Source organism: Halichondria panicea, chromosome 16 (assembly GCF_963675165.1).
Source record: "Halichondria panicea chromosome 16, odHalPani1.1, whole genome shotgun sequence".
Classification (NCBI taxonomy): Eukaryota; Metazoa; Porifera; class Demospongiae; order Suberitida; family Halichondriidae; genus Halichondria; species Halichondria panicea.
Window position 1 is genome coordinate 4,208,029 of NC_087392.1, and position 22,407 is coordinate 4,230,435.

The 22,407-nt window shown below is 40.4% G+C and overlaps 2 protein-coding genes across 15 annotated transcripts in view; both read right to left on the bottom strand.

Moving 5' to 3' along the window:
* The window catches only part of LOC135349683 (uncharacterized), a 32,458-nt gene that overhangs the window by 2,976 nt on the left and 7,075 nt on the right, over positions 1 to 22,407 (bottom strand). The gene's annotated exons all lie outside the window — the stretch shown is intronic.
* Positions 441 to 21,733, bottom strand: LOC135349685 (uncharacterized). Of its 14 annotated transcripts, none has more exons than XM_064548242.1 (11): positions 20,685 to 21,732; positions 20,385 to 20,555; positions 12,640 to 12,918; positions 6,009 to 6,165; positions 3,852 to 4,054; positions 2,886 to 3,040; positions 1,184 to 1,843; positions 1,074 to 1,130; positions 975 to 1,020; positions 799 to 890; positions 441 to 738 (listed from the first exon to the last, which is right to left on the bottom strand). In XM_064548242.1, exons 1-6 carry the CDS (start codon positions 21,726 to 21,728, stop codon positions 2,891 to 2,893), a joined length of 2,004 nt encoding a protein of 667 aa, XP_064404312.1. In that variant the 5' UTR covers positions 21,729 to 21,732; the 3' UTR covers positions 441 to 738; positions 799 to 890; positions 975 to 1,020; positions 1,074 to 1,130; positions 1,184 to 1,843; positions 2,886 to 2,890. The 14 variants fall into 14 exon arrangements, with proteins under 14 accessions (XP_064404312.1, XP_064404316.1, XP_064404314.1 ...); XM_064548246.1 differs by having other exon boundaries at positions 441 to 718; positions 782 to 890; XM_064548244.1 differs by having other exon boundaries at positions 782 to 890.

Sequence of the window (22,407 nt, forward strand, 5' to 3'; positions counted from 1 at the left end):
GCTAGGTTGGCTGTTTATATAGGTTGACTGTTGCTAAGCTAGTGCATTTCTAGTAGCCAATAGGTTTTGGGATCTAAATCAGTTAGAACATGTGCATTCGGTATCTATGGTTATAGTGTCCCTCATCCCTCGGGCTAAAGCCCTCGAGCTTTGGGACACTATAACACATAGATACCTCATGCCCATGTTCTAACTATAATTCACTACAAAAAAAATTAATCAATTTAACAATTTTTTTAATGGTCAAAACAATTGAAACTGAGGTGACATTTATTAATGTAGCTTTAACGAAGTACAAAAAGCGTCAATTCAACTTTTATGTAATAATTATAACAACTATTTAAAAATACTTATAAGTATTAATGTATAAATGTAGTTTTAACATTATTATTGCTAGGTTAAAACTATTGTGTTTTATTGTCAAATCTACTTAAGCCATACATTAAAACAACCATTAAGAAAATACTTATTATAATAAATAAGACTCATTATAGCTAAATAAATTCCTAAAACAACGATTTACAAATGAATCGGTATAACAATTATTATTCAATTCAATAAATAATATGTTAATACAAAAATAGTGATAGGAAACGTTCGTGACAACTGAGTGAGACAATGGTATACAATGTTAAATTAGAAGGACAGTTTTAAATTAATAATAGTAATTCTCCTTGGTGTAACATACTGGACTCACAAGTATAGCAGACCGATCACTCTTGACCATGCAGAGTCCACCTATAATAGTAAATACATCATTGTTATTGATATTAATTATTACCGTGTATTATCAATCACCGAGAGGATATCCAACAATGACGCCACTTCTATCCATTCGTCTGTTTGTTTCGTTTGTTCTCGCATGTCAAGCTTGCCAGTTTAAGGAATTTCTGTAGGAAAAAGTATATGCTTAGAGGTATATTGACAGTGACAGTGTTCACCAGAAAACTAGACACTTTATGCTTGTCCCTCACCTCTCACAGAAGTATCATCATCCACTTGGTGTAGTCACAGTCATACCTATTAAAGCCTTATAATTATACTGTTGAGAACATTTCATGTCTGTCCCTCACCTCTTACAGAACTAGAAGTATCATCATCCACTTGGTGTAGTCGAGTCACAGTCATACCTATTAAAGTTTTATAATTATACTGTTGAGAACACTTCATGTCTGTCCCTCACCTCTCACAGAAGTATCATCACAGTCAGATTTATAGCAGCAAATGTCCAGCATAATTATAGTAAGGGTGTCTTCTCTTTTTTTGGAGCACATGGTTTCACAGATCTAGATCTACTGAGCATGCGCAATCTTAGACTTAGCATAGCCACGCCCACAATTTCATTTAGTTTCTCTAGGTCCTCTATATCTATGGTTCTATGCAAACTTGCTTACAATGTTCATGACTGTATATATAATTTCACATCACTCATGCTATTATAAATGGATTGTTAAAAATATTGATTGTATATAATTATATGTGTGCCTGTGTTAGAACAAAATTAATATTATTATTGTTAAATCTAAATTTATATATTGTATTCTAACATGCTGCATGATAGAGTTTCAAATATAATTTAATCAAAATGAGTTTGTTAGTTTGATTTAAGATATCAATAATAGATTCTATGTAAATTATTGTAGAAATAAAAGACATTGTGTGGTTCTACAATATTTTAAGTTAAAACCACATATACTGATTATTTTAACGTTGTCTTTTTATTTTACTAAATATTAAGTTGATTCAACTGTTTAAGAATAATGTTAAAACGATTATGCAATGTAGTTTCAAACAAAATTTTTTGCAGTGTTAACTTAGTGCCTATTGTGTCCTCTCTCCTCTGCTGTAGAATAGGGAAAGTACACATTATACACCGAAAAATTATATAGCAGGGGAAATTAATAGGGAGCCTCCCCTGTACTTCCCTTAAACTGTTGACAAAAACAAAACATGCAATGGTTGAATGGACTACAAACACTGTAACTAGAGCATTAACGTAAAGAAGCAACAAACCAAAGACATAGTTTTCTACAATACCACTGATCCTGGTAAAGAATCACTTCAGCTGCAAATATGTACCTCGAATAAATTAAAGGTCGCGTGTACATATAAGCTAGCTAGCCAACGTGCAAGTTCCAAGCTTCTTAGTTCTTGCTCGCTTTTATTCAACAACCATGAAAATCTGCCACTATTAAAACTAATAACTTGTTGTGTGAAGGCTATCAATGCTGTAAACGCAGTGCTATGACATCCAGGTAAGTAGACTCAGATATTAAAACAGACAAACCAAACGACTACTATACCCACGTGCCGCAGCCAGAGGAGGTTGGACACGATCACGTGCACCACTTTTTTTGCTGAGCTGGCACAAAAATTGACAATGAGTTCTATGTAAACTTCTAGCTGATGTTGCACGGTCATTAGAGACTGAAGGCAAACTTTAGGTGCCTCTCTGGCTTCTTTTGAATATAAAACTTTCATTAACCAACCCGATCCCCAGCGATCCCCTCTATTCTGGCGAGTTATCAGTGCAAACAGTGTTTACTAGATTCTTGCCAGCCAGTACAATGCAAGCTGCATACAGACAGCACCGCTGAACTATACTCTACCCTATAGTCTAGCTAATCTTGGTCCAGCCAGACAACAGATACAGCTAGTCCGGTGTTACAAGTCAGCAAAGCAAGAGTATCCATAACTTTTTATTACAGTTATTCGGTATCTATGGTAACGTGAGCAGAGACCTTAGGAATGTCACATGGTTGATGACGCGTGGCCAACCTCCTCTGGGCCGCGGCACGGCCTCGGGTAATTATAGACCATTGAAAATTATAGACCATTGAAAATTCCTCCCAATTATCAATAACTATATACTTGCTATAACTCACGTCCATCATGTCTCACAACTGGTGAGGTAGTGCAGCGCTAGCCCGTCACTACCGGCGACAGGGGTGTTGCACAGAGGGCAGTGGGTGGGATTGGCTTCACTTATACTTAGATCAGGTATGGGGTTGGGGTTAGTAACCATAGCGGGCCTAGGGGACTAATAGGTGTGTGTGCAGATAGTGATTGCATACAGATCTAAAGTATTCCGTACGTGGGATTTGATGGAAAAAACATACCTAAAAATTGAGGTACACAGACTTATACTTGTTGATATTCATTTCTAAAATACAGTTCCAAGGGCGTATAAAAAGAGAGAGGGCATGCAATAGCTTGTGAGCAAAACTACAGTGGGCAGTGGAAAAGTCCAATAGATTTTTTGTGTACAGTACAATTATTATATGGTCTGTGGCTTTAGTTTTACTTAGACACTAGTTGATATGGGAAGTACATGGGAAAAGTGCCTCAGAGCAGGTATACACGTACTATGTGACTTAGTATACCTGCAACTTACTTAGTATACCTATAGTATTCCATTGTCAAGTAATTGTCACGTATTGTAGTCAAGCCTCAAGAGCAAGGTTTGTGCATGCGCACTAGATCTAAATGAGTTAGACACTGTTTTGTCAGTGTCATATGATTTATAAGCCCTCAGCCATTTGTAGTACCCTCGCTACACTCGAGATACTAAATCAGCCTTTGCATGGGCTTCTAAATCCCATAGACACCTCCACAACAGTGTCTAACTATTATGTAGGGTTGGTAGCCAGTACGTTGCATGCCCTCTCTTTTTATACGCCCATGACAAGTACCATGTAACATTTTGTTGGAACACCTTCATTGCTAAAAGATGTAAGTATCTCAACAGAGGCTATTATAGTTATACATGTACAGGCTATATACACATGTTGAAATGCTGATTCAGCAATCATTGTCACACGACTGGATGCCTAGGTGCACACTTGTCATACCTCCAGGTCCTTGTACTGTTTTGCTCGACTTCCAGATGTTGTACGCTTTCGATGTGTTTTGGAAGGTTTCATATTTAGAGAAGCTAGTTCAGTTTCGAGCTGGAAGTGATGGTCGTCTCTTTGTTTGGGGGGCTCTCGAAATGTTTTATGTTGAGAAGTGGGGAGTGTGGCACTTGGATTGAGGCGTGGCTGCTCATTGGACACTATATAGAACCAGAGAAGGGGGGGACACAGGATTAATTAACCGTAAGCACTAATTATGACCTTTTTATTCAGTTCTTCGAACGTTTTATCTCTTCTTTCTATATATCTCTGTACATTGGACACACGTGGCAATGCCTAGCTTTATTCGTGGGTGGGCGTGTCCAATAAAGCAATTATAAAGAAAGAAAATATTCTAAACGGTCGTAATTAGTGCCTATTGTGTCCTCCCTCCTCTGCCGAAAAATTGTATAGCAGGGGAAATTAATAGGGAGCCTCCCCTGTACTTCTTTAAACTGTTGACAAAAACAAAACATGCAATGGTTGAATGGACTACAAACACTGTAACTAGAGCACTGAACCTCGGCTATTAATGAAGTGCTAACCCTCGGCTATTAACATGATTATAGTAAGGAAGCAACAAACCATAGATATAGTTTTCTACAGTACCACTGATCCTGGTAAAGGATCACTTCAGTTGCAAGAAGAGAAGAGTGTCGAACTACTGATACTTTAGCCTCGAATCCAGGCCGATTAAAATACGGCCTGGTACCTATTGCATGTGTAATTAATTATAGGCGTGGCCGTCCACGCCCATGTACTATCTACTATTTATATGAAGCTTTTTATAGCCTAGCTAACTAGCTAGCTGTGGCCTTCTCTATGGTGTTGTGTTGAGAAGGCTTGCACACGAAGCCAGAAGAGGCTCTCATCTACCTCTATGATGGTTGGATGGTCGTGATGTTTTGAACTGGGTTTCTGACAGACTATGGCAAGTCTTTGACTTTGTGCTTCCAACTGCAGCCATAGGGTCATCGTAGAGGTAGATGTGAGCCTCTTCTGGTTTCAGAATAGTGTGCAAACCTTCTCGACAACACAATAGAGAACATAAGCCACAGCTTCACAGGAGAGAGAGTTTAAAGACTTAAAAGGGTTTCTGACAGACTATGGCAAGTCTTTGACTTTGTGCTTCCAACTGCAACCATAGAACCATCGTAGAGAGCCTCTTCTGGCTTTAGACAAGTGTGTAAGCCTTCTTGACAACACAATAGAGGGCATAAAGCCACAGGAGACAAGTATTTGTTAAAAATAATACGGAAAGAAACTAGTAAACAAACTAGTTTACGGTATAATTTTACAAAGGTTTACTAACGTGAACGAATTCCCCAGATTCTGGGGAACTCAGTTTGCGCATGTGCACTATCACCCATGCAATAGAGACTAGGCCGTATTTTAATCGGCCTGGTCTCGAGGCTACTGATACTTCTACACAAACACTGTGCACAAAGTCACATGACTCGCACGTGATAAAGTATTGTAAATTTACTAGTAATCTCCTAGTAAATAACTGTGACGTTTTTAGGGGTGTGGTAATCGAACAATTCTAGCTAGTTGTTAACGTTCAACGTTCAGAGCTTGTGGAGCTGCTCACTGCACACTGATAGGAGACGATCTCTTCACAAAAATCATCTAAATAGAGACAATAGTCGAGTTGATCCTCTTCACTTGCACTCTTTACTCACTATTAACAACTTCTGTGCGTTGCATAATTATGCGCAAACGTCATCAATTGCGAGTTGCTCACGTGCAATTGACAGGATGTCACGTTACTTTGTGCACAGTTTTTGTGTAGAAGTATCAGTAGTTTGACACTCTTTTCTTCTTATGCACACTTGATAATAGGCTGGCTATCCAACGTGCAAGTTCCAATTGCTCACTTTTATTCAACAACGAGGCTTTAACATGAAAATCTGCCACTATTAAAACTAATAACTTGTTGTGTGAAGGCTATCAATGCTGTAAACGCAGTGCTATGACATCCAGGTAAGTAGACTCAGATATTAAAATAGACAAACCAAACAACTGCTATACCCACTGGCCACGGCACGGCCTCGGGTAATTATAGACCATTGAAAATTCTTCCCAATTATCAACTATATACTTGCTATAACTCACGTCTATCATAGGTCTCACAACTGGTGAAGTAGTGCAGCTGTAGCCCGCCACTACCGGCGACAGGGGTGTTGCACAGAGGGCAGTGGGTGGGATTGGCTTCACTCATACTTAGACCAGGAATGGGGTTGGGGTTAGTAGCCATAGCGGGCCTAGGGGACTAATAGGTGTGTGTGCAGATAGTGATTGCATACAGATCTAGAACGACTAAGGTATTCCGTGGGATTTGATGGAATAAAAATTGAGGTCCACAGACTTATACTTGTTGATATTCATTTCTAAAATACAGTTCCAAGGGCGTATAAAAAGAGAGAGGGCATGCAATAGCTTGTGAGCAAAACTAAAGTGGGCAGTAGAAAAGTACAGTATCTAAATATAAATTCTATCAATAGATTTTTGTTTACAGTACATATTATTATAATTATGGTCTGTGGCTTTAGACACTAGTTGATATATGGGAACTACATGGGAAAAGTGCCCCAGAGAAGGCATACATGTACTTATGGAACGCCGTTTGCGACAAAATTCAGGCAGAATCTGATAGGCGTGTGTATCCAATATAAAATCGATTTTTTACAGTTGATTTTTGTTTTACACGTGAACGATCTTTGACAATCGATCTGATAATCGATTTTTGAAATTCGATTTTTGATAATCGATTAGAAATTCGATTTTTGATGATCGATTTTTGAAAATCGATTACAAAAATCGCTGATACTAGCTTCGAATCCAGGCCGATCAAAATGGATTCAAGGCTACAGTTAGGCCGCCCTTGAAACTCAGAACATGCACAAACTCCTTCTCCGCGGCCTGGAATCAAAGCTTGGCTTGGTTAGCTATCTCACATGATAGACTATAACGCAAAAGCGAAACATTATTGTTTTTGGAACCATTAAAAAGGAGGGCCATAAGTTACAGTAAAAATCATTAATTTTAGAACTGTTCAGTTGGTGCTATCTTATTTAGTTCCTTCGTGCACCCATTTTTGTATGTTTTCTCGCCAGCACTGTTTTATTTGGCCATCTTGTGTGTGCTTAGAGAAAGAGCTGAGAAAGAGTTTGGTGATTCCAGATAGAATAGAAGTCATGAATAGTGGCTTCTTCAATGCAAAATTTCTCTAAAGATAGTCTCACGTGATACAGCTTTAGACAGGGACCCCCTCAGCCCCCTTCAGAGCAGTTCTAAAATCGAATTTCAATAATCGATTATCAAAAATTGAATTTATCGATTGTCAAAGATCGTTCACGTGTAAATCGAAAATCAACTGTAAAAAATCGATTATTAAAAATCGATCTTCAAAAATCTATTTTATATTAGATGCACACGCCTATCACATTCTGCCTGAATTTTGTCGCAAACGGCGTTCCGTATGTACTATGTGACTTAGTATACCTGCAACTTACTTAGTATACCTATAGTATTCCGTTGTGAAGTAATTAATTTGTATTGTAGTCAAGGTTTGCGCATGCACACTAGATCTAGACACTTTTTTGTCAGTGTCCACATGCATGTGATTTATAAGCCCTCAGCCACTTGTAGTACCCTCGCTACACTCGAGATACTAAATCAGTACCTTTGGGCTTCTAAATCCCATAGACACCTCCAAAACAGTGTCTAACTATTATGTAGGGTTGATAGTCAGTACGTTGCATGCCCTCTCTTTTTCTACGCCCATGACAGTACCATGTAACATTTTGTTGGAACACCTTCATTGCTAAAAGATGCATGTAAGTATCTCAACAGAGGCTATTATAATTATACATGTACAGGCTATATACACATATTGAAATGCTGATTCTGTCACACGACTGAATGTCTAGGTGCACACTTGTCATACCTCCAGGTCCTTTGGTCAAGTTCAATAAATTATTGGTACAACCGGAGTGCATTGATGTGTGGCGAATTGCAATGCAGTAGGGTAGAGCTGATCGACACCATCATCCTTTGTAAAAAGTATCCATGACAAGAGCATGGTCATGGGTTTGGTGAAAGCAAGAGGGTACATGTATTAGTTATTGCCCAACACGAGTGCAATATATGGCATGTTGCACGAGGGCGCCTGCAATAACTAACTGGTTGTCCAAACGCTATGACGTCAACTCTTCTGATTGGTGCTTCCATAATAACGAATGATGTCAAACTATATGCTTCCATAACAACAGTTTTTCTAGTCAATGAAGAAGAGCTCTTTTTCAGCAGCTACGGAGGAGCTAGAGATCGACTGGTGGACCATTCCTGACGAACAGCGAAGAATAAGTGACGAAATGTTGGACTGGATAACCCCTGAAGCTAAACAAATCTTCCAAGACGATTATTTAGAAGAAATGACAAAAGAGAACATGCCCCCTGCAAGTAAGCGCCCTAAGAAGACAGAAATGTTGCTGTTACGTCCTCCATATCTCTCCAGGAATTTTCCAAGGGATTCGTTCCCTCTAACACTAGGTCAAATCCAACTAGAAAAACATTTGCAATGTGAAAAATTGCTAGGATTGGCCAGGGGAACCACCAAAAAGCGTGGAAACAAGAAATCAAACGAGAGCATAACTCCAATCCGTTACAACGTCATTCACATGTATACTGGTAGTTTTCCATATTTTCCCGGCCAATCCACGCAATTTTTACTGGTGGGGTGATGACCAATCCCTATATATTTATACATCCATATTGGAATTTGCGGGCATAAAAATATGATCATGATGATTTGTGATGAATTGATTTTCGTAATACATGCATTTTTTAAGCACAGGTATACACAGTCCACCCATGCGTAGTGACATGCAGTATATATACTGGTGATGAAATGATGTGGTGGGTGGAAGCTGATAGATGGATCTGGAACACAGTCTATATGCTATAATGTAACGTATTAACACACTAGTTGTACATGTTCATGATGTTGTAACGGATTGGAGTTATGCTCTTGTCTGATTTCTTGTTTCCATGCTTTTTGGTGGTTCCCCGGCCAATCCTAGACACATTGCAGTTTTTCTAGTCGGATTCCCTTTCTTTTTCAGTACAAAAGTATAAATTTACATAATTATTATGACATGCATAAGTGGAACGTCAAGAGGCAGTACATGCAGAAGTTCAAGAAGAGAAGACAGGACTAATATAGTAATGAGTAATAATTATTGCTTGATATGTTCAAGTTATTTCAAGAGCATGATATCTAGCCAGTGCATACAGCATACCTGTCAGAGGAAGGGAGCTAGAGCTGAACAGTGTGAAGAAAAGCAACACGTCAGGCAAGCACTAGCTGCACTGACTTTAGAATTTGTGGCACAACAGGCGCACGGTTTCTTAGCCGCGCCTATCTATTATTTGGCCACAACGCGGTCATTAAAGATGGCAGAATTGTCTAGGTAAGAGAAAGCCTGAGAGGTCATCTGCCTCGTGGAAGCAATCGCAAATCTGAAGAAGAGCTTTGTAATCCAGGTTGTAGTTGTTTGGAAACCCTGTGCAGAATGTCCTGGAGATGGCTGTACTTGGAGCAAATGCTGGGCAAGAAACCAGAAACTTACTTTAGTTACCGTATAAGCTCTATTTAAGGCGCCACATTAAAATAATTACGTTGGTAAAGGTGCCTCTATTAGGAGGTTGGAGAATTAGTTTTGAGGCTGGATGGCGCGTCTTTAGAGGGGCTCCTTCTAATTATAGGTAAAATAGCTTTGCAAAATGGACTCTGAATGTAGAACCCTTGCAGCAGTTTTTTTGGTCTTCCAACAAGCCTGTGCATAGGTTGCACACGTTAAAGAGGTACTGTGGTTCGTTTTGGCTTGAGGGCTGCCCAGATGTGGAAGAAAGAATTCTGTGATCTGTTTGCTCATTACCTCTATTTACCAATTACTCATGCACACATGTGGAGCTCCATTTGGAGTTTCAAAAATTACTTTGGAGGCTTCATGGCGCATCTTTAGAGGGGCGCCTTAAAAAGAGCTTATACGGTACTCACTCATAGTCAGTCAGACAAAGAGCAGTGAAACGTCGAAATAGTACACTTTTAAAATGACAATATTCATTCATTAAAACGTTCATGGATTATGAAATGAGAGATACAAAGAGAGAAAAAGCTAAATAAATGAAAGCACCGCGGGTGCTGATGCCTCGGTGGAGGTGCCAAAGCTACATAACATAAAGCTACTATAGCTAGCTTTTATACACACATTGATTATATAATTATCATGATGAACATTTTTAATTTTGCTGCATGCAGAATCCACAGGGAAACTCAAAGAGTGGGTAATGATCGACGATGATTGTTGTTAATAACGATCGACGCCAAAAGTTCAAGTCTAATGGCTGCAAGTTAAGTACGTCAGCAGAGCCTTGCAGCTCTCTTCTCACTCTTGCAGCTATCAATAGCTAGCGTTCTAGTGCAGAGCTAACTACTAAGTAGAGTAGCAACACTCGGTGAACAAGTTTTGCTACGGACTCTTCTGAAAAGGCTGCAATGGCATTCCAAGTAAGCAAAACTAGGCATAACTCGAGAACGAAGCTTTATTTTGCAAATCCACAAATACCAAGCCAAGAAAACATGACTAGAAGCCTATAGAAACTCTTACTTGCACTTCATTGATCCTTGAGCAGCTGAAACAGTCTACACACACACACACACAGACACACAGACACACAAACACACTACCGTATACCTCGCTTGCGCATGCGCACCGAGGCATAACTATCTGTCCATTCAGTTTCTTGATGTGGCCTTTCCCTGAAGAGATAGAACAGTTTGAACAGGAGTCGAAATATGTTAAACACAGGCAAACACACTGCAAATCCTTGTAAAACCAGTAGGTTTTACTAATACTGACTGCATGGGCAGTGAAATCATTCTAAACTGGGCAGAGTGGCGAAAAGATGATGATGATCCAGTGCCTAAGGACTTCTTTACATTGTCTGATTCTACTGCTATAAACAAGTGGTTGTCCATTGAAGTGCACAAGAAAGATGGTTCTAGATTTCCTAATTCATCTCTCTCTCTTCTTTTGTGTGGTATTAAAAGGTATATGAAAGACCTTAACCCAGATGTCCCCAATTTAGTCGATTTATTGGCCTCTGAGCAACTAAAGACACAGTTGCACGCAGTCTCAGAACACAAGGTGTAGGTGCTTCTGTTATTATAAGCACACTGCTGTCATCACTCACGACGAACAAGACAATTTGTGGACCGAAGGTGTTCTAGGAGTCAACAACCCAACTACCTTGTTGAACACTGTTTTTTACATGAACGGAGGAACGGTGCTTTGTTTGCGTGGTGGACAGAACACAAGCTCCTTAAGATTAATCAATTTTCCTTTGGCTTTGATGATGGTGTCGAACACATCACGTATACGAAGAACGGGTCAAAGAATAGATCTGGAAGTTACAAGGATTCTGCTGACGACAATAAATTATCAAGCATGCATGCAATACGCCGATCAATCGCTAAACGATAGGTGCTAAAATGTCTTAATTCTAAAGCTGTACATCCGAAAGCTTCCACATAAAATTCAAGCAAGACAGTGGCTCAGTGTTCTATTGGAAGGCCAAAGACAAGCTTTTTCGAGATCGTGTCGATGCCCCATTGTTTACTTTAGCTCCAATTGGACGAAATCAACTAGGTGGAATAGCAAAGAAAATGTTGGTACACTTGGTAAGACTAACCACAGTCTCAGAGCTACTGGCGCTACACGACTTTTTGAGGCAAATGTTCCTGAGAAGTTGATTCAAGAAAGAACCGGTCATCATACTACAACTGCGCTTCGAAAGTATGAGAGAACGTCAATGGTTCAAGAAAAGGCCGTATCCAAGATATTGTGTACCCAGACCGTCCAGCTGAGGCAGTTGTCGATTCATTCGTGGAGACTGAGAAGCCTGTTACAAGCAGCTCAACAAACAGCCCTTAGATGTTCAAAAATTGCACAAACTGTACTACTATCAATGTCAACTTTACTAAGTAGCTAGCTTGTGATTTAATTTACCTATGCATACTTAATGATTGTTGGCTAAAACTCAATTTTGCTGAATTCCATAGAAAATTCTTCTTTTGCTCCCCACGGGAACGGTACTGCATTTACACGCAGTGCAAGTGCATATAATCCCAGTGCATTATGCTATATAATGCAGTGCAATATATGGCTGCCATGGTAATGATGCAACATGCCATATACTGAGCACTGGATTGCTTTGATCTGCCCGCTCACTGGGCAACAATGTATAATTATTTAGCAACTATCGTATACTATATAGCGGAAAATTTTCACTATTTGGCTCCAGAGCCCTCAGCATAAATTTTTGTTGGTTCGAGTTTCAATACCAGGAAACCACACCCACCAAGTGCATGGGAGTTTATCCCAGTTTTAACTATTCTGCCCTCGAAAAAAGGGAAATTTTGCATCCCACGAAAATTTCCCGCTATGCGGTACATAGCGTGGAATTTTTGAGGCACTTAAATGGAACACTGAGCATGCATGTGTAAAAACACGAGGAGCTATACCCCGGGGTAGATTCCTCACCCCTACGTAAACTTACCTTTTAAGCGTGATTGGGGTAAGCGTGATCGTCACCCCGGGGTAAAGGTTTGGTAATTTTAATTGGCTTGCCATACAACAGCAGCTATAGAGCATGGAGGTATTCACGAAAGTACAAGTACCTTTGACAGATCACTGATGGTCTCGGCATACTCCAAGAGCTGATGCTCCAGAGCAGTGTTCCTATCCTTGAGCTCCTGAAGTTCTCTCTCCAGCGAGATCCGTCCAGAGGCAGAATCTTGTCGTTCCATGTCAAAGGTTCGTTGCATTTTCTGGAGCTCTTGCTGAAGTTGGGACTGATTTATTACTGCTTCGTTTTTTTCCTTGTTGAGAGTAACCATTTCCAATTTTAAGTGAGCAATCTCTTCTTGCCCCCTTTGTAGTGACTCAGCACTTCTGTCCTGTATTATTAATACCGGTACACGCATGTATACCAAGGACGTATAATATATATAGTCTAGGTATATAAGATAGACTACACCTATAAGAGTATAATATGCGTCTATAACTATGTAACCTCCGCGGTTGCGGTTAGCCCGAGGAGAAGCCGAGGGAATCTAACCATAACCAAGCCAAGCAATTTTTGCTGAGTCAGTAAATACATTCAGATACAGAAAACTCAGCGTTTGTAGAGTCTTATGGCTAATAAAAAACAACAGGCAGCAATTGCAAGATCATTTCTATGTAGCTAGCCTGTTAGTTCTCAGGTATAAGGTCACTGCATTGAGCATCAACGTAGCTACACATATTTGCTGACTTGACAATATTCGTAACACGTGATTGTTATTATGATTACAGGCACTCGTGCAGTTACTGGCACAGACTCGTGATAATCATCAGTATCCATGGGATAATGCATTTATTGCTTGGAAACCAAAATGCAGGTTGAATCTGCGCATGCGCAATATGCGGTTGCTTTATCAACCAACGTAGCAACAAAATTGAGTTCTCCCAGTTGAAGACGAGTTTAAGAGAAAGAAAACAGCTAGAAAGACAAAGAAATAAGACTCTAGAACACCAAGAGAGCTTGCAGAAGGCTACTTAAAGATTTTGTAGAGAACAGACAAGAAAAAAAGACAAGAAAAACGTTGACAACCAGCAACCTGTTTTGAAAATGGATAGTTCTGGAAGGATAAACAGCATGTGCTTGCTTTCTATCATGCTCCAGTGTATCAGAAGAGGAAACATGCACCGCCGCTATAGCTGAAGAAAAGTGTGACAACCGTTTTTGAAGCCAAAATGACTTTATACAAGCCTGAACAGGCTTATATGGTGGTGTAGTACACTTCTACATGTGCAATACTCCGCTCAAAGCACCCACTCCCAACACTGATGCCTGTTTGATGCATTAAATATGAACACTGACAACCTCCTGACCCTCAGCTTCACTGCAAAAAGAGCATAGAAGTGATACAGAGCATCAGAAAACAGGAAAAGAGACTGATAAACATTGCAATGCATGATTATAAGTGTGTAAACTATGTTTTTCTTGTTCTCTCACTGCTGAAAACGTTTTATTCCAAATAATAATCACTTCCTAGTGTGCAATAACAAGTGTGCAATAATACTTCCGGGTGTGCGATATGGAAAAATATCTGCACAGTCGGTGATGAGTCGCTTCCTGTGCAATTTGAATGTAAAACGCTGATGTCAGCACTTATTAAAAAGCAATAAGTAACAGTTATTACCCTATATAAATAAAAAACAACAGGCAGCAATTGCAAGATCATTTCTATGTAGCTAGCCTGTTAGTTCTCAGGTATAAAGTCACTGCATTGAGCATCAACGTAGCTACACATATTTGCTGACTTGACAATATTCGTAACATGTGATTGTTATGTAACAGTTATTACCCTATATAAATAAAAAACAACAGGCAGCAATTGCAAGATCATTTCTATGTAGCTAGCCTGTTAGTTCTCAGGTATAAGGTCACTGCATTGAGCATCAACGTAGCTACACATATTTGCTGACTTGACAATATTCGTAACACGTGATTGTTATGTAACAGTTATTACCCTACATGTCGAATCAGCAAATATGTGTAGCTACGTGATGCTCAATACATGTTAGAAGTAAGCCTCGATCAAAACCGCGGGGAACACAGATCGGAACTCGAGGTCGCTTCCATTGCCTATCCCTTTCTTCTACATTGTACTGTATCTATAATATGGTTTAATACAGCTGAAATACACATAGACTCGCAGCCACTCCGTTTTATCTGATATTGGACGGGGGCGGGAGAAAAGGGACTGGTGGCTTCATGGACTCTGGCAGAGGAGGTTGGACGCGCGTCATCCACCTTCAGGTTTTATCACATGTGCTCATAAGAGTGTACGATTACGATTAGGCACCATTAGGCACCTCGATGCTCCACTGTTCTACAGGCTGTACAGAGACACTGCAAGTAGCCGGCCTAGGAGCACTCCCACCGCCCTCTCACCTTCCTTACACTGCTGAAAAGATTCCAAGATGCAGATTTTTTTACAAATTTTTTTAACAAGATTATGATATGTGTGAGCAGAGGAGGTCAAAGCATCATTAATCTGTTTCTCTTTAGCATTCTCTAGCTCTTACTTGCACTTTACATTCTCACCTTTGACCTCAAAGGAATTCTATAATGGTCTACAGGGATATTTGCAGAGTTCTTCAATACTGCATGTATATACATGCATGTAGCGGGTATATTTCGAGGGTATAAATTTTCACGGAAATGCCTTTAGAAAGGTTTTCGCGGATTTAATTTTCGTGGATAGCAGCCTTTTTGCAGCATGCATCATGCATGTAATATTAAATTCGCGGTTATAAAATTAATGTTCGCAGTACATGCTTAATCCGCGAAAACCACGAACATTTTACCTTCGAAATATACCCGCTATACGGTAATCTATGTTGCAACTCAATGTCTAGAGCGGAAGTGCCTGCCACGTGAACCGTTACGTGAATTCTGGCCTATTTACTTTTTTTAACTGGGAAAAAATCGACCATATAGGAAGGAGGTATGAAAGCCTTTGCACCACAGCTGAAGCTATCCTAAGAATCTTCTACTCATTTTGTGAGCTACTATTAGTCACATAGCCTGTGTTACAGAACTATATATATATATATATCCAGCTGGAGCTAAGAGAGATTTAAGCTGTTCGAAGCGCTCTGGACGTGACAAAGATGAATCGTCCCTACAGTAATCAAAGGCAGAAGTGATCATGAAAATGAGCTATCTAAAAGAGGAAAGGCGCAAGAGATAGTCTCACTGATAGATCTTGCAAATTTACTCAACACATTTGCAGCTTTGGTAAGCCTGCCAATATTTGGGATGAGATGCTGAGTGCCTCCTTAAACAATGCATGGTCATGAAAAGTGGCAGACATGCAATAAGGAAAATTGATGTTTCAAGTTGGAGATAGCCAAAAAGAGCTTCTTGTCTGCTAAAGAAGCTGCACAATGAATACTATCGAGTTTTGATGATACGAGTGGACCTGTAGATGAAAATTGTGCGTGTACGCAATCACAAGATCATCTTCAGTGCTGTCGGTGCTTAGAAAAGAAGTTATGTGATTGCCGCAGTACACTGCCAATTGACGTCGTAGTGATGATGTTCCACTTCAGACTCTTAGGATTATTAATATTTATACCACACTTACGTCACCACTAATTGGTCAACAGCTGTAGGATATATAGAATATTAGCATATAGCCCCAGGCATGCACAGTTTTTCAAGTTGTTTTTTAGTTTTTCATTTGTTCAAGAAAGTAAGCAAAGAGAAAAGAGCCATGCTTGACAGTAGTACTAAGACTTAAAGCGACGGCAGAAACACAGAAGGTGCTCTTCAACAAGATGGCTATAAGCTTCCATGGATCCATGGGTGCGGTTTAGATACAAAAAGAGCTTGCAACTCCAGTACGGGACGTCGAATGGTCAACACTTGGACCAAGGAAGCTCTTGAGCATCTGTAGGAGTCGACGTGTTGCTCAACTAGCTCTTTGACGGCTGCAAAATTCGGTATAGTCTTGTTCTTTTTTGCAGTCTGCATCGTGGATTGAATTGTTGCTAGGGGGAGGTCCTTTTATAGTGCTGCGGTCACGTGGTATAAGTCAGATATGTCACACCTACTCGGAGGATATGCACCCCATATATCTTCCGCTACCATGGTTACATAACCACGGTAGCGGAGGATATATGGGTGCATATCCTCCTCTTAGGTGTGGTATATCCTATACATGTTGTGTTAATAATAACGTTGTGATTCTGTACTACCAAAATCATCAAAATCACCACTGTACTATGTACACAGCAAAATAAAATGCAGCAATGATAAAATGATTGTTGTACATACATTTTATTTTATATAGCTGTAGTATTAGTCAGAGTTACAATGTACAAAGATAGATGCATTCTAAATGTGCTGCATTATTGAACCAAGAGTGCATAAGAAGAGAAGAGTGTCAAACTACTGATACCTCTACATTAAAACTGTGAACAAAGTAATATGACTTGCACGTGATGAAGTATTGTAAACTTACTAGTAATCTCTTAGTAAATGTTGACCGTCACGTTTTTAGGGGTGTGGTAATTGAACAATGACATTTGATTCTAGTCGTTTGTGTTCAACGTTCAGAGCTGCTCACTGCACACTGATAAGAGACGATCTCTTCACAAAAATCATCTAAATAGAGACAAAAGTCGGGTTGATCCTCTTCACTTGCACTCTTCACTCACTGTTAACAAATTCTGTGCGTTGCGTAATTATGCGCAAACGTCATCAATTGCGAGTTGCTCACGTGCAATTGACAGGATGTCACATTACTTTGTGCACAGTTTTTGTGTACAGGTAATCGCAGTAGTTCGACACTCTTCTCTTCTTATGCACTCTTGATTGAACTGTATACACCAGAGTGCAAAAGTGTGGGTGGATGGCTAAATCGCTCACGTGATGAAATAACTCTATATGTTTTGTTCCACTGCATGGCACTTGAAGGCAGAGTATGAATATCGTTATGTTTGCTGACAACTGCATGGCTCAGGGGTGCGATATAAAGAAATTAATTGTCTAGCTTGACTCTTGACTACATCTAGCTATAACCGTTTTCGGATGCAAGAAAGACCCCAGAGTTCTTAGAGAAAGTAGAAGGATACTGCAGCCTATAATACAAGATTTAGCAGAGGCAGAAATAATTATAGTCTTGTCAGCTAAATTGAGCTGTAAGGTTTCCCACTTGAACGCTGTAATCTGATTGGGTTTGTAAGTTTTATGCAGCTGGAACAAAAACGTATATTGTTGTGAACCACTCGCAGAGTTGTACTCCGCCCAACTAGACAGACACACACACAGTCAGCTTTACTGTATCCCTCGTGCGGTTACGCCTCGAGGTATAACGATGTGTGGTTTTCACACAAGTGCGCAAGTGTGATTATAAACTCTCGTTAATCCGGTCACTCTTGGGACAAGAGTGCAGCTTGGCCGGAATAGCGAGGTGGCTGTACAGTAGACTCTCGGCTCTCTAAAGTACGGCCACCTCGATATATACCAGCCATTTGATTTGGCATGGATTGCTAGCTATATGTTTACTGCACAAAACTCACCCTGAAATACGGCCACTCGCTATTCCGTATACTGGCCAGTGCTGGCTGCCCCAAACTAATACGTTTGTTACGGCCGGATATGACATTTTGGGAGTGGTTCGGCAGATAAATTAAATAGAGAGCAGAATGACTCATTATCCTTCATTATCCTCGAGACAAGAACCGCAAAAGTAGTCATTAGATTCGACGTAAGGTCGTTTTTAGGCTGCGGCTATTTTCCAAAATACAGCCACCTTGCTATTCCGGCCAAGCTGCACTGTCCCAAGAGTGATCGAGGAGTCTACTGTATTTCAGAAAATAGCCACTAAAAAACGAACTCACCTCGAATCTTACTAGAATCTATAATGACTAATTTTTGCGGTTCTGTCTCGAGGATAATGAAGGATAATGAATCATTTCTGCTCTTTCTTTAATAAACCACACCCAAAGCGTCATATCCGGCCGTAACAAACGTACATTGAAAACCTAGTTTGGGGCAGCCAGTACTGGCCAGTACATGGAATAGTGAGTGGCCGCATTTCAGGGTGAGTTTTGCGCAGTACCATCTAGTCAGCAATCCGTGCCAAACCAAATGGCCAGTATATCGAGGTGGCTGTATATATAGATTTGTTGCCTTTTGACCTCTGAGATCAAAGGAATAGCAGTGCCAGTATATGACATATTGCACTGGGGCAAAGTGACCTTTTGAGACCTGAGCCCAACCTCCACTCAATACCGCAAATCGCTGCAAGAACTTTAGGCTTGAGAGGGGACCAGGCGTACTTTAAAGAGCCGGAATAGCGAGACTCTACTGTAGTTGTTCCCTGCATATAATCATGAGGGCAAGCATGCAAAACCATGCACATACCGTATAGCGGGTATATTTCGAGGGTATTAATGTTCCTCGCTGATCAAGCATCTACTGCGAACATTTATACCCACAAATTTAATATTGCATGCATAAAGGCTGCTATTCAGCGAAAATTAAATCCGCGAAAACCTTTCTAACGGTCATTCCATGAAAGTTTATACCCTCGAAATATACCTGCTATACGGTGTAGCTTGTATACTATGTTTAGAACTGTACATGTTCAGAGCTATTTCCTGTCATGCTTCATCAATGTATATATATGCTTATAACTACTGTTTGACGTCACTGTTGCTATAGCTATGCAATAAATTCTTATCATTAGTAAAAAAAAGCGATGGCCGATTCAAGCATGCGTCTATGATTCGATGTGTTGTATCAACTCGATTTTATTGGTAGGGATCGACTCGATGTGTTTTATCAACTCGATTTATCGACTTCTTCTGGTAAGGATCGACTCGATGTGTTTCATCGGATCGTAGGATTAGCCTCGATTCCAGGCCGCTGGGAAGAAGACAGAATTTAGAGGGCGGCCTGAAATCGAGGCTATCTACTAGAACATATCGAGTCAATCCTTACCAGAAGAAGTTATCCCGGCTAGTACTATATACTAAGTAGCAACGAAGGCTCCAGACAATACACAGAGACTCTTAAGGCCACAGGCACGCCTGAAGGAGGTCACAGCACTGTCAGCAGCTTACTTGTTATGTTTCATGAAGTCAAGTCTCAAGTAGACAAGCATTAGTGATTAATTAACTGTGACCCAGGTTGCTGTGACCTCCTGCAGGAGTCCTAGAAGGTCCCTACTCTAGGCGTCTCTGTGCACCTTCGTTGCTAGAGTGCAGTCATAGGCTTAGATAGCCTCAATTCCAGGCCGCCCTCTAAATTCGCTTTCTTCTTCCCAGCGGCCTGGAATCGATCTCGATCGATAAAACACATCGAGTCGATCCTTACCAGAAGAAGTCGATAAATCGAGTTGATAAAACACATCGAGTCGATCCCTACCAATACAATCGAGTTGATACAACACATCGAGTCGATCCCTACCAGATGAAGTCGATAAAATCGAGTTGATAAAACACATCGAGTCGATTTATCCTTCTAGTTTGGGACACCAACACATGGTATTTTGTATCGCCATTTTGAAACAAAAGGCTCACCATAATTATATTTATGAAAGCTGATTAATTCACTAAAATGTATGCTATAGGAGTACGGTTGTCGGACCTCTTTTGCGCTTGCTTACACATATCAACAGACACTCTTATGATGTCAGCACCATAAGTGTATTTATGCACTCTGTGATTGCTATGATAAGTACGTAGTACGACGCTAATACTGGACAATGTAGCCTTGTGCATTGTCTATAGAAGTGCGTGCATGGGAGTCGGATACTCCTATTCATGCACTCCTGACGGTAGCTAGACTATAATAGCTTACACATTTCAACGTTAAGGACTGTACATGACTTCCATACTCCTCTATCAATACTGCTCTATCGGCACTCATTTTCAGAATATGTTGTCTCTGTACTTCTCGAAACTCCAACTGGCTTCTTGTTTGTTCTTGAAGCTTCGATACCTCTTCTTTTAATGATATAATATCTGCATCCTAAAATTAATGGACAAAAAGAGTAAAATTTATACTACAGAATCGTGTGCTCTGTATAATAATAATTGTGTGTGCAGACATGCATATACAGGACATGCAGTGATTAAGACAGTAAAAGTATTCACTCACTTTTTCTTTACCAAGTATCTTTGAAAAATCTCCACTTATTCGTGGATTCCGTGATGCCAGTTGTTTCAGGTGAATACAAAGTTTCGACGTAGATGGGCGACTTTGTGGGTTGTCAAAGAGACAATTTTTAATCAAAGGCAAAAGACAACTGTTTTGAGCTTGTTCAATAGCCACTCTTCGCTTAGCAATTTGTATCTCTCCATTTTGTACCTCTCTAACCGAAGGTGCTATTTCGTGAGCAAAAGGGAACTTTTGAGTAGCCGTGTAAAGAGCAACTGCACCAAACGAGAAGATGTCGAATGACTGGTCATATTGTGGATTCGGTTGAAGAGCTTCGGGTGGCATGTAAGCAAATGCTCCAGGCTGGCCAGCAGTGTGTGCTTGAAATGCAGACATTTGAAAAATTTTAGATGCTCCCAAATCAGCTATCTTCGCTTTTCCTTCTCCAGAGATTAGGACATTACCAGCAGAGAGATCTCGGTGGATAACAGAAGGTGTGCGGTTGTGAAGATACATAAGACCATATGCCACGTCCAATAGAAATGATACTTTGATCGATTCAGAAATCTCTTTATATGCTTCCACAAACTTCCCTAAATCCCACTGAAGCCTCTCGACAATCAAAGCCAACTCTCCACTATACATCCCATAGTGGATACCCAAAAATTGAACTATGTTCGGATGCCTCAACTGACAGTGAAGGGTGCACTCGTCTCGAAACTTGGATCGTATAGCATCCACACCTTCTTCGTCTAGTTTCATTGGTCCCTTGAACTGCTGCTGATAGCCTATGAGGATATCGTGAAGACATTTGGCTACACATGGAACACCATAGACTTCGACTTCATACACAGCTCCAAAAGAGCCCCTCCCCCTCTCAGTAGCATCCTCCAAACCAATCACGTCTTGTATCTCGTAAGCTGCCAAATCATCATGGGTTCCAACTTCTGCCATAGCTAATACCAAGAGTTTATGATAAAGAGAGAGTATCGAACCATAGATTGAGTATAATCTATGATCGAACGTAGGCGGCATACTGTACATCAGATGTATGTGGAGAGTAACGTGACTTCCTGTATCTGTCACAAGCTTGGAATTTGCACACTGACCAATCCAGTGTGGGTGATGTAATCTATCAAGAAAGTAGATTACATCACCCACACTTGGATGGGTTGATAGATTACATCACCCACGCTTGGATTGGTCAGTGTGCAAATTCCAAGCTTGTGACAGATACAGGAAGTCACGTTACTCTCCGCATACATCTGAGATGTACAGTATGCCTACGTTCGATACTCTCTCTCTATCATAAACTCTTGCTAATACCAGGAATACATACTCTAGAGTTGGGCGTGGCTCGACCGTCTCCTGACGGGAGGTCGGGGTTGCAAGCCTATCTGGGATTTGTTCTGCAGTAAACACTGCCATGAATATTCTTTTTCTCAAGTGGGTGTTAACCGACATGATGACGTGTAAACCACAGCATACTGCATGCGGTTTCGCAACTAGATGCAAACTGAAGTGTAACCAAGCACGTGAAAAATGCTGCAATCTGATAGGGCGCCACTATAGTGGCGCTAGAACAAATCCCAGATAGGTTTGCAACCGGACCTCCCGTCAGGGAGACGGTCGGGCCACGCCCAACTACATGTACTCCTGCTAATACTCTATTGTTAACTAGCTTAGCTCCGCCCACTTTTCTCGGTGGGGCATACACTTCGAT